Raw genomic sequence first — 17,466 nt, forward strand, 5'->3', positions numbered from 1 at the left:
GTAAATAAAAATAAAAAAATGCAAAAAAAAAAAAAACCAACTCAATTTAGAAATTATTTCATAAGATCCCCTTTCCTCCTTTTTAAAATCACAAATTCACTATAATTAGCCACATTTTAAAAGCTGGGTCTAATTTCACCAGCCACACCCACTTCTGATTATTGTCTGAGCTGAAGTAGCATAAAGTGATTTTATCATTAGTCTGTCTGATAACATGAAGTAGGCTAAAGGAGCAAAAACACCAGCACATCTTACTCAAATGTAAGGAACAGATGAGAAACAGCATCACTGACTTTGTTTCTCAAGGGTTAAAAAGCAGTTTATAAGAGCTTGGGACTTAAGTGCTATGAATTTAAGGTAGTCCAAGAGCACATTAGCATCTATTAGAAAAAAAACCCTAACATCTAAAGTAATGCAAGTTTCACATTTGCCAAAAAGGCTTCAGAAAATCTTCTGTGGACTGATACAGAAGTGAACTTAAGTGTGTGTCCAGTTATATCTGGTGTAAAACAAAGCATTTCACAAAAAAGAAAAATCCTACCAACAGTCCAACATGGTGACGGCCGTGGACTGTTTTGCTTCTTCTGGACAACTTGGACTGAAGGAAACACAAATCATCTATCAGAAAACCCTGAAAGACAATGTCCACCCATCAGTTCAAGAGCTTGAAGTAAAACACATCTGGGTTATGCAACAGAACAACACCAGGAGGACTAACCAAGTAGCCGCTTGAAAACAAGGATTTTGAAGTAGCCTTGTCAAACTTGGGGCGTAGGCCATTCAATTACACCTCAAAATCCACCAAAGTGACCGTTTAAAAATAATTCGGCAAGAAGAATGGTCCAAGATTGCTTCACAGCAGAATGAAGAACTCGTTGCACCAAAGGGTGGCGCAGCCAGTTCTGAGGATTAGGGGGGAAATTAGGTCTTCATGTACAGTCAGGCTGATTTAAGCAAACTTCATATTTTCAAAAAAAAAATAAATTAAAACTGCATTTGTTACTTTTATCCCATTAAAATTAGTTTGACCTGAAACATGTTAGTAGTAAGGCGGAGTCGCCATTTCAACTTAGCAAAGATGCTGAAATCAATGTCAACTTTTTTTTATTTTTCTTGAAAAATAACAACATGAAGTGAAAAAAAGCTTCTGAAAATAATTACAATGCTACACAATCTGTTTATAATCTAAAAGAGGAAGCCAAACAAAAAAAAAATACCCAACACATTTACACAAAAGTAAATATTTATATAATTATATTCATTCTTAGGGATATGGCCAGGGGAGCAGTCCAGGAGGAGAGCTTTGTTTCAGAGTTTTAACACTTAAAGGAAACAAAAACAAATGAGCAAATTCTCCAAATAAAATCTTGCATCTTCACGCAGACAGAGACAAGTGAACAAAAGTGACTACGTTTTTTTCCCCCCCATCCATAAAAAAAGAAAATTGTATCAAAGAGGGGCGGGGAGCAGTTTCATCTACAATATTTTTGCTTTCAATGTCTGTACAAAAAACAAAGCAATACGTGTTTGAAAATAATAGCACCTGAAGTTGAACTGCTGTTTGGAAATGCACCATTTATCTGCCACCGTTTCCTTGGCTTTTCCCCCGCACTTATTACAACCTGCCCCATCCACGGGGTGAGGTCTTGTTACTATGTTGATTGCCTACTCACACAGTCTTTGTACCTTCTCAAGCTTTACAACAACGTATACCCTAACAACTGCTGCCATAAGTCTTTTAATTACAAGGCTGGATGCACAATGGTAAACACAGGCCATTCCAGTAGTCTGATGATTTTACTTATGTTTAGATAAAAAAAAAAGAATCTCCAAGCATAGCTGCTGTTGTGCATAAAGCAAATGTTGACAATTTAACCCAGACAAAAAAAAAAAAAAATCTACTAGAAGCACCCAAATGTAGTTGAAGCTGAAGCGATTCTGTTTTGTCACAATGAAAATAAGATTTTATGATGGATTAGCATAATAGATCAATTATTTATATCCCAAGAATGCAACTCAAAGTCTTTACTAATTCTGAAAGGCAGGAGTTTGTGATGAGAGCCAACACTGGTACTTTTTTCACAAAAAAAAAAAAAAAAAAAAAAGTCGAGGTGGTCATCCACAGGACAAACTGAGCTAGTTGATCAGTCTCCCATTCCAGTTAATGAAAAATTATATGCTCTTTCCAAAAATTATTTCTAAAATGAACAGCAAAAAGGCTCCTGAGCGTCTCTGTAGGTACACAGAAAAAAAATAAAAATAAAAGTAAGACGTATTGATCTTTCTTTAACACCTCCCTTTACCAAACACCAGTGAAGTAAGCAAGCGCTCCAGTTCAGACCCCACCCCTCCTGCAGTCCAGTTTCCCTGTAGAGTCGGGTCCAGAGACGCGCCCTCTGCTTTTTGCATCTCAAATCACTAAAGCGCAGAGAGAAGGCAGGCGACTAGGATATCCGCTGGATCAGTTTCTCATCTGATAGGCAGTAGAGTGTGTTGACTGACAGCTCAGAGATAAAGGCCTCACAGGCCTTTCTGGAGACTCCTTTGCAGCCTCGCAGGTCCAGCAGAGAGATGCATGACAGGCGGCGCAGATATTTCAAACATGTGTCTGTCAGTTTGCTGCAGCCTGAGAGAAACGAAGGCAAAGGTTAAACGTGAGGAAATACAAACCAAGATGTCCGTCCCGTTCTCAGCATCGCTCACCTCCTAGGTTGAGCTCGGTCAGCGTGTTCCTGGTGGACGAGCCGACCGCGGTCAGCAGGTTGATGGAGTGGTCGGTGAGGCTGTTGCAGTGGGACAGATCCAGTTTAGTTAAATGGGGCATGTGGCGGATCACCAGCCGCAGAGTGGGGTCGCCGATGTCCAGACCTGCGAGTCGCAAGCACTGCATGCTCCTCAGCTGGCTGCGATTGTCACAGCCTGGTGGAAGCAAGCGGAGAAAAAAGGTTGGATTAAGTTATGGCTGAGCGACGTGGCCTAAAATCAATACTCTCCTGGACCAATTTTTGGCAAGTATTTTTACTGCCACTTTATTGGGCTTTAAAAAAAAAAAAAGTATCTGCAAATAAATGAAGAAAATGTGCACTTAAAAGTTATTGAAGAAATTAGCACAACTGAACAAGTTTAGAAGTATTTAGTAACGTTCCAATGTTCCAAAACGTTCAAAATGTTGACACTTTTTGGGGGCGTATTGAGCTGCTGCTCCTCTTCCTCCTTGACCAGCTCTACCAATGCAGCTTCAACATTTTGAAATCTTCATTTTCTCAACCTCCCCATGTATTTTACTTCTTGTCGCAGACTGTATAGGTTGGAGTCTAAAGACGGCTGTACACAGAACAGCATCTTAAAGAGACATGAGCATAGCCTACCAATACAGACCCAAACAAAGACAAATTAAAAAATATATATTTTTTTTAATACTGAAAGTAATGACACGGGTAAAGTCATCGTCAAATTTTGGCGTCTGTTAAAATTTGTTCCATCGCCCAGGTCTACATCAACTTTATATTAATATATTGTCAAGCAGGTCTTGTAATGTATACCTGCAGTCTGAGGCGGCTCTTCTGTTTACCTGGAGGTATGACTAAATCCCTGATCTGTGCGTCTTTGACGCCGTACGCGTTTCGCAGGTCCAGAGAGCGAAGGAGAGGACAGCCAGTGGAGCAGAGAGCTGAAATCGACGACCAGGAACAACCGGACAGCATCAAATCCTTTAGTCCTGCAAAATGGTTAACAGGTTGCATTTGTTTTCATACTGTAGAACTACTAAATAAGACAAAATCAAAACGAGGAGTAGAACAAGAGGCTTGTGCTCGAGTCGTACCAGGCAGGCGGCCAATGAGCCAGTTGAGCTGTTTTTTGGAGATGTTCGTCCAGGAGAGGTCGAGTGTGACGGGTTGTCTCTTTATGATGCCTGTGAGGGCCTGAGGGGTCACAGTGCGCTTGATGCTCAGGTCAATTCGGGCCCAGAGCCTTTTATCTAAACACCTACAGACAAAAATTGCTCAATAAAACATTTCTATCAGGCAGCTTATTTCAGAGGCAAAACCCACAATCCTTCCATGAGGGAAAATGTCCCCCTAAACTAAACTTATAAATCAGATGAAAGATGAAATTTAAGAGCATTTTTGCCTTAAATTTCAAGTTTGTTTGTAAAACCGAGTCACAGGTTAACTGTGACTGAAAGGCAGATTGCAAAATGTATTTTTTCAGTTTTTACAGATATGTCTCTTGGATTTTAACTGTTTAAATCCCAGCCGCCATTAGCAGCTTATGTCCACTGAGGTGAAGCAAAATCTGCTGCACAGCTTATCTGCCAAAGTAAAATCCATGTGAAACAAGTGCATAACTTTTTTTCTCAACTATATCATCCTTACACACTGGAGGCAAGCTATGTGAAACTTTCTTAGGTCCTGCTTGTGTCACCTCACTACTCCAATAAATATCAAACAGCTGAAAGTCGCTCAATGTAATTTGATCAGAAGTCATAATCTGTCAGATTTCCTATATGTAAACTACATTACACAGGAATGGATAATCATGGGAAGAAATTGTTTACTGAAAATATTCATAATTTACATATGAATGTGAAATGTAAGTACTTTTATGGTTAACTCTATAAATAAAGGCAATATTTCTACCAAGAAAATTTTACTGATTTTCATTGGTTCAAGCCTGAAATTACGTTTCAAAATGTAAAAACAAATCACGGGTGAAGAATGGGAGTAGGACGGGGTGATTCCGTTTTGTTGCCTGTTAATTATCAAACTCAGAAAAGACTTTAATAAATATTAGCATGTCAAATATTGACTAGATGAGTAAAAATCTGGGATAAATGTGAAACGGGGAAAGTGAAGTTCACGCTTTAGGGTGAAACCTTCTGTAGCTTATTGTTAAAACTCCACATAAGTAGATATCGACTTCACTTCTCACTGATGAATGAAACCAAATTGTGAGTGACTGCTGTGATGGTATCGTTTTGCAGCTCATGTCCGCAAATTTAAACTGGACCAGAAAAGATTCTGGTATTTACAAATTGACCAGTAAAGCAAAAAACAAGTTTAAGTGAGAGGAAATGAAAGGAGGTGAAGCTAGTCATAAACTGTTAATCAGATCTACAATAAATGTGTGAACAGGTCTTACCATTTGTACCAATTCTTGCAGACCGCCATGCAGACACACAGATCCGTTCGGTTTAAGTAGCGAAAGACGGAGACCCAGACCTCCCTCTCACAGCTCGGACCGCCCCCGCAGCTCTCCCTGTCCGCTTCCCCCCCTCCTTCCTGCAGGGCGGAGAGGGGGACTCTGAGATGATGAAGCTCAGACGATGAAGAGGAGGAAGCCCCGTTGCTAAGTTTAGCTGGTCTGGTTGATCTCGTTTGTTTTGATGCTTCCAGTCTGTCTGGATTGGAAGAATGAGAGTCTGTGTGTCTGCTCCGAGTGCGCGGCGGCGTCACCCGGTTTGTGTTTCGGTCCGGACAAGGCCCTCGATTTCTGATGGGGGGTCTGTGGAGGACCTTGCTCTGGTTGGCTGCTGCAGAAGCTGCAGTTTGAGGGGTGACGGCCTCTAATTTCGGGACGATAGCTGAGGAGTCCTGTTTTGCTCTGGGCGGCTTTTGAAGCGTCACTTTAATAAACGAGTCATCTTTGTCCCCTTTTGGAATGTCATACTCCGTCTCCTCCTCTTCGTCGTCCTTTTCTCCTCCGTTTTGGTTGCCCAGTCCACTTCCACACTCATCCTGTTCTGTGGCGGGCTGCCCTTGCCTCGACTGTGGCCTGTTCTCTTTATCCCCCACCCTCCCGCTGTTCAGCCTGCTCTCCTCCTCCTCTTCCTCGCTGCTGCTGCTGTTGGTGCTGCTGCTGCTGCTGCTGTCCTCGCTGTCCTCCTCCGGCTCATGGTGTCTCCCTTCACCTCTGATGCCACGTCCCGCTCCTCCTCCTCGCAGCCTCACACCTCTTCCGTGCCCCCTGCGGGGCTCTCCTTTGGGATGAAGCACCAGGCCGTGGGAGGACTTCTGCTGCCCAAACAAACCGTTACCTCCCAGAATACCGCTGTGAGACGAACCAGTTGCCCAAGCGGAGCCCCGGATTTGGCCCTGAGAGACTCTGCTGACTGGAGAGTGCAAGCGAGAAAGCATCCTGGAGCTCAGGAACCGGGGAGAGCGATCTAAAGACGACTGTTTCTTTGGGAAAAAAAGGTAAACAAGGAGAAGATATTTTTCAAATGTTAAATTCAACCAGTCAAATCTGAATGCAAAACAAAGGCATGGAATGATTAAAGACAGGGGTGCCCAGAGTTTTTGTCACAAGGACTAAAATCAGCAAGTTGAAAGGATCTGAGGGCCGAAAAAGTTTATTTTACCTCATCAACAAAAAGCTAAGAATGTAATGGTTTAAACAAATAAAGTAGTTGTAAATTATTCTGCATCAAAACTAAATAGTTTAGTAGGTTTGCCTTATTAAAATAAATTTTGTAACTTTTCAAGGCATTAATAAAAAAAATATATAGATATGAAAATTTTGTCAATTTTAAGCAATGAAGTAAGTATTTAGGTAATCTTTTCTGTGAAAACACTTGCTGGATTTAGCCAGGTTCAGTAAACTAATTAACAGCAAATTTGAATGCAGCAAGACAGCAAATGATTGGTGTTGTTTCCAACATTTCCTATTATAGGAAGATTTTACTTTGTGTTAAAAACTTCGTAAATACAAATACAAGGTTTGCATCAAACACCTGTGCTGGCGGCCGGGGCATTTCTATCATTTTTAATATGAAATTAGGGGCCAATCAGACCAGGGGCTGCAAATGGCCCCTGGACCATACTTTGGACACCCCAGTTTTAAGCACAATATTATAAACTGTGAAACAGCAAAAGTTTCTTACTCTTAAAAGTTTGCTCCTCTCCATTTTTATCTAGAAGTTGAAAAATTAACAAACATTGACATTTTTTCTACAACCTCCTTTCAACGAGAAAAATATTAAAGTGCATCGTATCTACCCTTTTCTTAAGTCTGTGCTCCAGTGCACTCTCTCGTTTGCGACTCTGTTGATGCTGTAGCAGCAGTTTTTGGGAGGGAGGCGGCGCCGTTTGTCGGCCGTGCAGTCGGCTTCGCTTCCCTCGACTCGGACCTTCCTCACAAACGTCATCCTGATACGAACGTTTAGACTGTGGCATGAATGTGGAGCCCTCCGAGTCCTCACTCTCCTCCTCACTGGAAGACTGAACAACACGATAAACCAGATGTTATATTTTAACTGGCTGAAAAAACATTTTTTCTAATACAATGAAACACCAAGAAACAAAAGCAAAATATTGTACCTCTGAGTCAGAGTCATTCCCTTGGTAACATTTGGGACACTCCCAGCAGCTGGGCAGGTCTTTATTGATCTTCCCCTCACCGGGTTCCTGAAATGGAAGGATTACATCTTAGAGTTAATCTGACACCAGTCACCAACACAGTAAAGCATATAGTAACAACAAGTAGAAGGTTGATCAGTGAATCCCTAACCAAAACAATGACATTTATGAATGAAGTATTAAGATGCACCTGCCCAAGTGCCGAAAGGCATGTAGCAACTGATTTAATGTTTAATCTTTTTTTAACCATTTCTGTTTCACTGTATCTGCTTCTACACCTGCATAAAAGACTCACCTTTACACACTGACGATGTACGATCTGCGAACAGGCAGTGCACTCCATTAAAGAGTAAGTGCTGGGATCTGATTCGTCAAACTCTCCTTCTCCACAAACGGCACATCGGGCTGTGTTTGGCAAGGCAGGCTGCAAAAAACAAACAAAATTCTGATCTCATACAGAAGATCACAAAAAATATTTAAAAAAAACTGCTAAGAATCTTTTTTTTACATTAAAGAAAAAAAGTTAAATCTCCATTTTGACAGAGTACCTCAAGCAACCAGTCTCATTCTTTAGAATCTAAACAATTCTTTTGGCATCATTTAACAGAATTTTAAGCTAAACATTCCCATTTGAAAGACCTGCAACATTATCGAGTTTTAACATCATTTTCATAGCACTCCATCAGTTTGCCTGTCACCTTACCATTAGACATTGCCTCATAACGCAGCTCTTTTTCATTCGTCCAGGACCACCAAATTTTCTCATGTCATGACAGTACTGGCAGTCCCCACACTCCTTCCTGCAGCAGGCAGAGCATCGCTTGCATCTCACCCGCCTGCGCCGCAGCGCCGAAATGGAAGTGTGTTTGGTAGACCGCTTAGATTTGTGCAGAGACGGACCCAGGCGGGGACGATAAATAACAGGTGCTGGAGGTGTGGGGGGCTGGTACCATGACGGCTAGACCACAGCAGCAGAAAACGGTTGGAGAAACATGTTAGTATGTAAAAGAAAAAAGAATTGAGATTTAAATATCACAATATTAAAACAAAATAGATATATTAAATATCTGTACTCACCCTTTCAGGCCACTTGATAATTGGCTCTCCAGTGCAGGATAGTTTGATGTCGTCACCGGCACACTCCCTTAGAACAGCCTGGACACAACGAGGTGAGATGGAAAATATTTAAGCTTTTTAGAATTATATCACATTCAAGAAATGTACAGCTACCCACCCTCATGTCCTCCAGCAGCGCTGCAGCATTTCTGATTCCTGCAGGGACGCACTTTTTATGAGCTGGCAGCTCTTCCAGCTTCCCTAAAAGGTTCCACAGTCCCTCCAGTTCGAAAGGCGTCAGCACAGGTCGAGTTGTTCCTACTTTGTTTTCAAGCTCTTCGTCACCCTCCCCTTCCTTGACCTCTTCTACCTTCGGCTTTTCTTCAACGTCACCGTCAACCTCATCGGTGCCATTAATGGGGGGATCGTTATTTCCAACATCTGCTCGAGTCAGTCCTGAAAAAGAAGTTTAAGACAGAATTGTTTCTATCCGATCCTGTGTGGGAGTTTGAAAACTAGAAAAACACAAGAGGAAAACTTTGTTTTCATTCATTCTTACCAATGCCGAGCGAATATTTCTGGAACTCCGGGGTGAGGTGGGAGATGTTGGTCAGACAGAAGAGGTATCTCTCTACGACGTACCAGCACATCTCATAGTAAAATGGGTACCGGAACTTTGCTGGCACCTAAACAATGATGACAGAAATATGTACATATTTTTAAATAATTTTCATCATTACTTTTCTTTATTTTCATAAAATTTATTTAGGCATTTATGATGTAACTGAAGACAAGATTTTCAGTAAGGATGCATTCACACCAGTCTTGTTTGGTCTGTTTTAATCAAACTCTGGGTCATTTGGGGAGGCGTAAATGTGTAATCGAGCAAAAAAAAAAGAAGAAAAAACTAACAAAAAAAGAGAAATCTGATCTGCCTATACCCTTGGTTCAGCTGAAGTGAACTCTGGTGTGGTTAGAATGCATACGTGAATGCCAAAGTGGACCCGAGACCGCTCCAAAAGCAGGAATTACTATAGCACAAGGCATTCTGGGTAAACACAACCAAAACAAACGTCCAAGTCTAGTGCTAGAGGGAGAAATGTCTTGTGCTCTTATCACACACAAAGGAGAAATCCTAAAACCTCTAAGAAAAATGTATCTGCCTCGAAGCTTCGTTAATTTATGTTTTATTATTTAGCACACAGTGTTCCAGCCGGGTTATTACTTGCGTTGCGCAGCGCTCTCACTTCCGCCTCTGAGTTGTTGACGAAAGCTAAGTGTTAGCAGCATAACATCCAGTTTTCAAGTTCGGCCTGGGAAGATTTTATTGATTGATGATTATGTTCGGGTCTTTGTCGTTTTTCAGGGGACCAATAAGCATCCTGAAAATGACTGGCGCGATGCCTGGAGTACGGCAGCTTTTCTCCTCCTGCAGCTGCTGCCTGGTGACTGGTGTACAGAGCGGGGAAGAGTGCTGAAGGTGTATTTATACAGGTGAGCGGATAGACTGAACACTGCGGGCGGCTGCGCATTAGATGATTAACGTAAGTGTAGCTTTACGGACGAATCAGAAAATTTAATTCATATCATCCCAGTCTCAATAAATGTGTGGCGGAGCGCACCGTAGCTGGTAAATGTGTTTCTGTGTGTGACCCTACCCTAACCCTATTATTAACACAACAAAAGTGTTAATTCCTGTCGCTAACAAACACAAAAGCTATAAATGTCTGGGCAAGGTGAGAGGTCATCTATTAAACTGACTGTAGAAGAGTGCATAAATGAAAAGCTGGAGCATAGAAATTTTTTTACAAGCGTATTTGTGAGCCTGTCTTTTTATTAAATTGAATATAACTTCAGATTCTTGTATAATTTTTCTTCAGGTTAACTTGGAAAGTGAGCTATTATTGTTACAAGTTAATTTTCTAAACTACAGAAAAGTTATTGTTAGGGAAGCTCAAATGTGAAAAATTGGACTGATGTTGATATGCGATAGTAATACTGCTGTTATGCTAGATTTACCAATGTTTTACTTTATCTTTTTTTTTATCCGATTACTCGATTAATTGTAAAAATAATCGATAGATTTCTTGATTACTAAAATATTCGTTTACAACAGTCCTACTTCTAGGCTATCAAGTGTTGAGACGCCCTTAAACTCCCATCAGCTTTTCCTGAGCCATGAACAACCTGGTACTGAAAGGTGTGTACTTCTACCAGCAATTCAAAGCTAATACAATAACAACCGTTGCTATTTGTCATCAAGCTTCTTGCATATTCCTATGTGCAGAAATATTTTCTACTGTCATCCAATCATCAGCAACAAATACGTTCTTCTAGTTTAAGTAAGAACAATTGCTTGAAATCTTCTCTTGCATCCCAGGCAGTAGATCAGGAGTTCAATTGCAACATCACCACAATTTAAGTCTCACATTACACAACAGTATGTACAAAGATTTACTCAACAAAACACACCAACTGCTGTAAATAAAGATTTAAGACCTTCAGTGGTGAAACTGTGACTCATGTGCAAAGAATCTCTCTTATAGTACAGTTGTGTAATTGCTTATTCTACACCTACTTAACTGTGCCTTGCATTGTCATAATAGTAAAAAACTATCTGATAAGCTTAGGTATGATTTGTTTCTCACCCGTGTGCGGTCTTCAATATTGTAGATGTTGAGCTGCATGGGGATGTTAAAGCTGTGGAGAAAGTTCCCCCCAAACACTAAAGTATCTTCTGGAGTGTACACAGCATGGATCCACCCTGCAGCACACGAAACATTCACAATAAATGTGACGATTAAATGCGTTCTTCTTCAACTTTTATCTAACCAGGATAAAACTCCTTGTTTTATCCTCTTATGTTCAATAAGAGGAAGCAGGTGTGTAGAGTTTCAAAAGACGAATGCGTTTGTTTGATCGTTGTTATTGGCATAACAGACCTGATGGGATTATGAAGGTGTTGCCCTGCTGGAGCTCTATCCTCTGGCAGTCGTAACACTTGTCTCCCAAGAAGATGTCCCCCTGCTTTCCCGATAAAACCCAATTCTCATACATGTCCAGGTTCTGAGGCGTTGGTGGAATCAACCAAAACACCTGCAAGAAGTAAATATGAAAATGTTCATAGATGATTAATACAAGAGTTTGAATCATCTTAAATATTTTCTCCCAAACCAGATTAAACTTAATCATGTCTTAATCATCAGGCCTTCCAAACCGTCTCCATCTCAAAAATATTCCAGCTTAGCAAAACGTTCAACAAAGGTAGGTATGCAAATTTTCATTTTAATTTCAACTAACAGGGGATTAAAAGTGATGTTAAGGAAAATATGATCAAATACAGCAAAAGCTCTCTCTTTTTGTTTTTATACAGCATCATGTCAAAACTGACCTTTGCCCCTCGCAGAATGTGGTACCAGACTGAAGTTCCACCAAAGTCGATGTGGAAGTCTGTGAAGCAGCCCTGCACACTCATGAGACAGTACCTGAGAAACAAACACAGCCAGATTCAGAAAACAAAGTAACTTTCTTATACAACTATGTATTAGAAATGTTCAGTAGAGAACCCTAACTTAGTGAATCAAATATCCAAGTGGTTTACTCACTTCTGTACTTTGGGATAATGCATGTCTATAATGGCATTAGTGGAGTCTCTCTGTCTCTCCTTCAGATGACGAGGCCACATGTTGTCCACCCAGTCAATAAGATCCACCTGGACAGAGGAGAGAAGAAGACGATGCCAATGTGTCTTCACACTTATTTCTACTACTGCCAGCCAATATTATTTCTCTTTGCAAATACAATGCAATCTAGTAAATGTTGCCATGTCCTTGTCAAACAGCCAAAAAGTCAAAAGTATGTTAAGTTCTTTGTTATGCAACTGTAAATATGTGTAAAGATCTAAAGTGTGAAATAACTTTGGTCCTTACTGATGCTGGTCGTTTGACCAGGTTCTCCAGCCTGGTGTGGCTGAACTCCAGGCTGATCACATTGTAGAGTTTCTCTCTTTCCGATGGCGGCGTCTCATAGTAGCGTCGCCACTGAGCCATAGACATCTCAATTCCCTTTTGGGTATTCACGTCCATAACATCTACAATCCGTCGACTGCCTGCAGGCCAGTTGACAAGAGTTCAGCAAATAACACCTCCATAAACAAAGCTGAAATTCAGCCCTGGAATAACTTCAGCAGCCTAAAATACACTGCTAAGCTGAAATAATTAAATAGCAATTAAATTTGACATATGTTTAAAAAAAAGGTATTGTATAAACTTTTAAATTGTGATCAAACATGCTAAGACATAAAAATTTTTGCTCAATTTGTCTTTTTTCAGGAAAAATGTATGACAATCAGCTTTCCAAAATTTTAAAATAGTTGATCCTAAAGGCACGCAACAAACCTAAGAAAAAAAACAGTTAAATATATAAACAGACTGCAGAAATCAAGAACTTACCAACAAATAACTTGACATCACTCACACTGAAATCTGGGTCTGGCATTCTGTAAGACAGAGTCATTTTTAAATTTTTTCTAATTCTCTTTAAATGATATTATGAGATAAAAGATAAATACACTGACTTACTGTATACCGAGCCCATCGGTTGTCTTAAAAATAATGGGGTCCCTGAGCCCTTCTCTCTGTATATATTCATATGTAAAATCTAGCAAGGAGATGGAAAAAGCAAAGCAAATTATTTAACAAACAGGACACACTGCTGTACTTGTAAGTTTCACCTACAAGTACAGAATAAAGTGACTTAAAAATAATTGCACTGCCTTTACACATCCTGAGTGGACCCATTTCATTTACATGTGGGCATCTCACCTTTACCCTCCATGTGTTTGACCAGATCACTGCCAAACCTCTCACACTGCAGCTTCTCATCCAGGTCAAAGGTTCGTTTCCCTTCGATCTCATCGTCTGAGATTCCATCATCCTGGTACTGCCTTCGCGGAGCCGTCCGCTAAGGAGGAAAAGTGGATTTTAAAACTCAAACAGAAGCGATTTGAATGACTATAATATCAGAGACAGTTTAATGTATAGGTGGGGAAAAGTGACGGAGAATTTATCTCCACATGTTCTCTTGTTTTTTGTGCCCCAAATTATTTTTTAATTCTTTGATGACACTTTTCTCACTTCCCTTTTCCCTTCTGTCATATTGGTGATTGTATCCAATAAACACTGTTATGTTGTGACAGATCTAAGCTAGTTCAATTATCAATCATGTGGTTCTGTAAAAGAGTGAATTGGATTTTTTTAAAGTCTAAAGTGCCCCAGGATTTCTTAAAGTAACTTATTTTGAGCAGAGACGGAAAAACAAAACAGAGCAAAGGAGCAACTCTGGAGACCTTGTGAATGACATTTAAATATAATTCACACCAATACTGAACTACAAGTTCCTATAAATCATTTAACAGACACTTTCTGGGCTAAGAATGATCCTTTTCCAAATTCCTTGACAAATCAGCGTCATAGCAACTAATGTAAAACAGAACACAGCCACATGAGCAAATAAGATGCAAATTAAAAAAGCTGCGCCCCAAACCACAACTGGGACAAAGACTATTTTATTACTTGTTCTGAAAATACTTATTTGGAAAACAGCATGAAAAACCTCAAACTACACAAAAGCAAAGTCAAGTTAATTTCAAAGATAATGGAAAAGATTACAACAGTGTTTATAAATATCCTTTAAAAAGGTGCATTAGCAAACCTTTTAGAAGAATTGAAGGTTAAAACAAACAGCTTCATTTGAAAGGACAGTAATTAAAAGAATACTAAAATGATACCAATATTGTGTGTGTAGGCTAAACAAGAGAATGGCTTCAGAAGCTGGACTTTGTGAATAAATTTTGCCTTTCAATCTCCAATGAAACTTGTAAAGAAAAGGATGCAACACAAGAGCACAAAACATGTCTGGCTTAAATGTGATGGATATGGCAGTAAAATATTTTATGAAGAATGTTGTGCCTTAATTAAATTCTTAATTAACCTTCAGCAGCTCCTTTATTCAGCACAAAGGCCACATTTGTTACTTTACAGCAACATAAAAAACTAAAAGGCACCTCACCTTTTCACAATTGTTATGATTAAATTGAAGATCTTGGACAAAAAGACTGTCACAAATTTTTAATTTAAACTTGACCATCCAGGCTTTGGTAAAACAGCTTGAATTTGAACATAGAAATGTTGACAGTTTGGTTGAGAAACATTTCAGAGACATGGTTTCATCAGAGCAACGTTTCCACTTTGATTTTTTAACAAGTATGAAAAGAAAAAGATAAATTATGGTTTGAGTTTGTTAATCACCAGGAATTCTTTAAATGGAAAATCATAATGGCAAATAAAAATATTTTTAGGCAACAATTAAAGCAAAAGCATAAGATGCGACAATTAATTGACGAGAATCAACTAATTTACTTTTAATTAGCAGGTGAAATTATTTTTTTTAAAAAACAAAAAAATCTCTTTGTCCTTTTATTAAACACTGCAAAACTATGAACTTGATCAATTTTCATTCTATAAAGGTATCAGCAAGTTCTTTGATTGACTTCTTTTTGTAAAAACAGATAATGGTAGGGACATCCACTTTAATTCATAAATGGGTATATCCTTTTAAGCTTTTTATTTTCTTTTGAGTTCAAAACTACTTCCTCTGCCAATTAACCTGTAGCATACATTTTTGTCCAAGGTGCTTCTGTCGTCAAAAACCCAAACACAAAGTTGGCCAAAATCTGAGTAGGCAGCTCCTCCTTTAAAGAAAACCATAACTCACTGTCCATCAGAACAAGCTTGTACCTGTATTTCTAGCAAAAACATCAAGCAAAGACAGGCTGATAGCAGCATACCTACTTACAGCACATGCAAAGACACTGGATAAAGCTTGTTTTTGATCTGCTCTGAAATCATGATTAGTCTTAAACTTTATTTCTAGATGAAGACGAAAAATCAATTCGCCTAAGATCACTCAACCAGCTGCGGCATCACTTCATGTTGCACACAAAGAATTACCATAATACAATGGCAGAAGTTAATCTTCTACACACTGCCCCCTTTCAGCCCCCCTCCCACATGAAGCTCTGTTTGGTCAGACAGATGGATTAAACCCCTCCACCCCCCTTCCCAAATATGTGCTTTTCTCACACCAAACAAACAATTATTTAAGCTTAAATTTGCTTTAAGAATGAGGAGCATTCCCCAGTCTTAGAAACTGTCAATATACAATGTAATCATTGTAGCGTTTACTGCCTAAAACTGCCTAATTGTGCTAAAATTTAAAAAGGGAACAGGAAGAAGAGTTATTTATCAATTTAACGTGCAATTACATTAAACTCTGAGAAATTGAACAAGTGAGTCAACAGAAAAAAAAAAACTATATTTCCAAGCTTTCTAAAATGATGTTTAATTTCCCCGTCCAGCAACTATTAAGATAAAGATTTTAAATATGTTGTCTAGGTGGACTTTTATTGGTTTAAATCTGAAAGAAAAATGGTTGTAAAAAGGTGAAACAAGGTCGCTGAACAAACGCTATCAGGGTAGATGGTGAACTTGACCTTCTATTGAACCCAGGGTCTTTAAACAAGTTCATTACAACCAAAACAGAGGGGCTTCTGCCTGGAGTCAGTTGCACAAAAGAAGCCGGTCGTTTCATTCAAACACAGCACACAAAGGTTTCATAATTACTAACAGAATACGGCTCCATAGATATACACTGGGCAGCAAATGGATCTTAGACGTATTGTAAACAACTAAAGTGTTATGGAGAGGTAGCATCTTGGCTAAGTTGCTTACCAGTCGTTTGCTGTACCGTGTGTGAGGATCGTCCATAGTCTGCAAAAGAGGAATAAAGTTAAATCTCTAAAACGGGCAAACTAAACGCTTAATGGCATTGCTATAATGTCACATATTTCTTTAAAACTAATATTCTTCTATTTGAGCCGGCGCTCACTGCTAGTTCTAGCCTGCTACTATTGCCTTAGCCAGCGAGCTAAGGCTAGCATCACACGATTGGTTTTTTTCTACAATATATTCTTATATTTCAAACTGCTAAGGGTCGAAACTGACAGCAACATAGTTAATGAACTAATATGTGTCGCTATAACCAAACGTCAGCTGAGCGGGCAAACTAGCTCCGCTGACAATACTGTTCTTAGGTCGTCGGCTATAAACGATGCTAACTAGCTAGTTGTCGCTAGCCTGCCTACGGTAGTTGGGAGCTTTTCATCATTACCTTTATGTTTAAACTCCGCTAAGACGGTGTGGTGGAAGTAATGTGTCCCGACTAACGCGTCTGTAGCCTCTGGATACGGTTTCTCCCCATGTTATGCGGAAAAAAGCCCAGTATCTTTGAGGTGTTTGTTATTGTGCGATAAAAGTTAGGAGCTGTCGACGGTCCGGGCCGCCGCCATTTTCAGCTGGTTGGAAAACACACACAAACACTCACGCACACACACAAAAAGGAAAATATTTAGTCCCCGCCCCCTTCACCACCAGACTGGAGATTAGTATGAGCTGCCGTCATTGGCCACAGCGTGTGCTATTTAAAAAGCTATTACAATACATTAACATACAGGGGTGTTTTATTTATTCACCGGTTACTTTGTTTCATTAACGTCCGGATCAGGTCCGACAGTAATTTTGAGAAAGTGACAAACAAAAGAAAGAAAAACAAACAAAAACTATTTATAATTCGATGAGTTTCCATTTACCGCAAATTAAAAATACTAAATGTAGAAATCTAACCATCATAAAATGGTTTAAAATGGTTCATTCTTAATAATGGTGGATTTAATGGAAAAATAATACAGGCTTAAAGGTTGTTATTTTCTAACAATAGTTTTAATCTGAGAAATTAGCCGCATCAAAACGCATAATGTAATTTACTGAACACGGATGTCTATCAAAAATGCATTAACACATTTTTTTATAATGTTAAAAGAAAGTAGATTAAAATAAATAAATGTATACAAACACATATTTCTTTTAAAAAAACGTTCAGAAATCAGTTTGATGTCGGAAATGTTACGAGATTTATATGAATGAAATATTATTTT

General features: G+C 39.3%; 1 protein-coding gene across 2 annotated transcripts; it reads right to left on the reverse strand.

Moving 5' to 3' along the window:
- Window positions 1-1,421: 1,421 nt before the first annotated feature.
- kdm2a (lysine demethylase 2A) lies at window positions 1,422-16,847 on the reverse strand. 2 transcript variants are annotated; one of them, XM_023328587.1, is made up of 23 exons: window positions 16,644-16,847; window positions 16,205-16,243; window positions 13,238-13,376; window positions 12,995-13,073; window positions 12,866-12,912; window positions 12,344-12,522; window positions 12,020-12,126; window positions 11,806-11,899; window positions 11,357-11,510; window positions 11,063-11,178; window positions 8,974-9,100; window positions 8,593-8,870; window positions 8,436-8,513; window positions 8,062-8,316; window positions 7,654-7,782; window positions 7,320-7,406; window positions 6,999-7,220; window positions 6,884-6,913; window positions 5,143-6,182; window positions 3,824-3,987; window positions 3,572-3,718; window positions 2,704-2,919; window positions 1,422-2,626 (listed from the first exon to the last, which is right to left on the reverse strand). In XM_023328587.1, the coding sequence occupies exons 2-23, from the start codon at window positions 16,238-16,240 to the stop codon at window positions 2,445-2,447; spliced, it is 3,906 nt and encodes a 1,301-aa protein (XP_023184355.1). In that variant the 5' UTR covers window positions 16,241-16,243; window positions 16,644-16,847; the 3' UTR covers window positions 1,422-2,444. The 2 variants fall into 2 exon arrangements, with proteins under 2 accessions (XP_023184355.1, XP_023184356.1); XM_023328588.1 differs by lacking the exon at window positions 6,884-6,913.
- Window positions 16,848-17,466: the final 619 nt, after the last annotated feature.

This window comes from Xiphophorus maculatus, chromosome 23 (genome assembly GCF_002775205.1).
Source record: "Xiphophorus maculatus strain JP 163 A chromosome 23, X_maculatus-5.0-male, whole genome shotgun sequence".
Classification (NCBI taxonomy): domain Eukaryota; kingdom Metazoa; phylum Chordata; class Actinopteri; order Cyprinodontiformes; family Poeciliidae; genus Xiphophorus; species Xiphophorus maculatus.

Excerpts from the sequence above, each read along its gene's own strand:
- kdm2a (XM_023328587.1), bottom strand. The coding sequence starts at position 16,240 with ATGGACGATCCTCACACACGGTACAGCAAACGACTG. Across the intron at positions 8,514-8,592 it reads CGCTGCTGGAGGACATGAGG|GCTGTTCTAAGGGAGTGTGC; the intron begins GTGGGTAGCTGT and ends CGTTGTGTCCAG. Across the intron at positions 6,914-6,998 it reads AGCACAGACTTAAGAAAAGG|ATAAAAATGGAGAGGAGCAA; the intron begins GTAGATACGATG and ends TTCAACTTCTAG.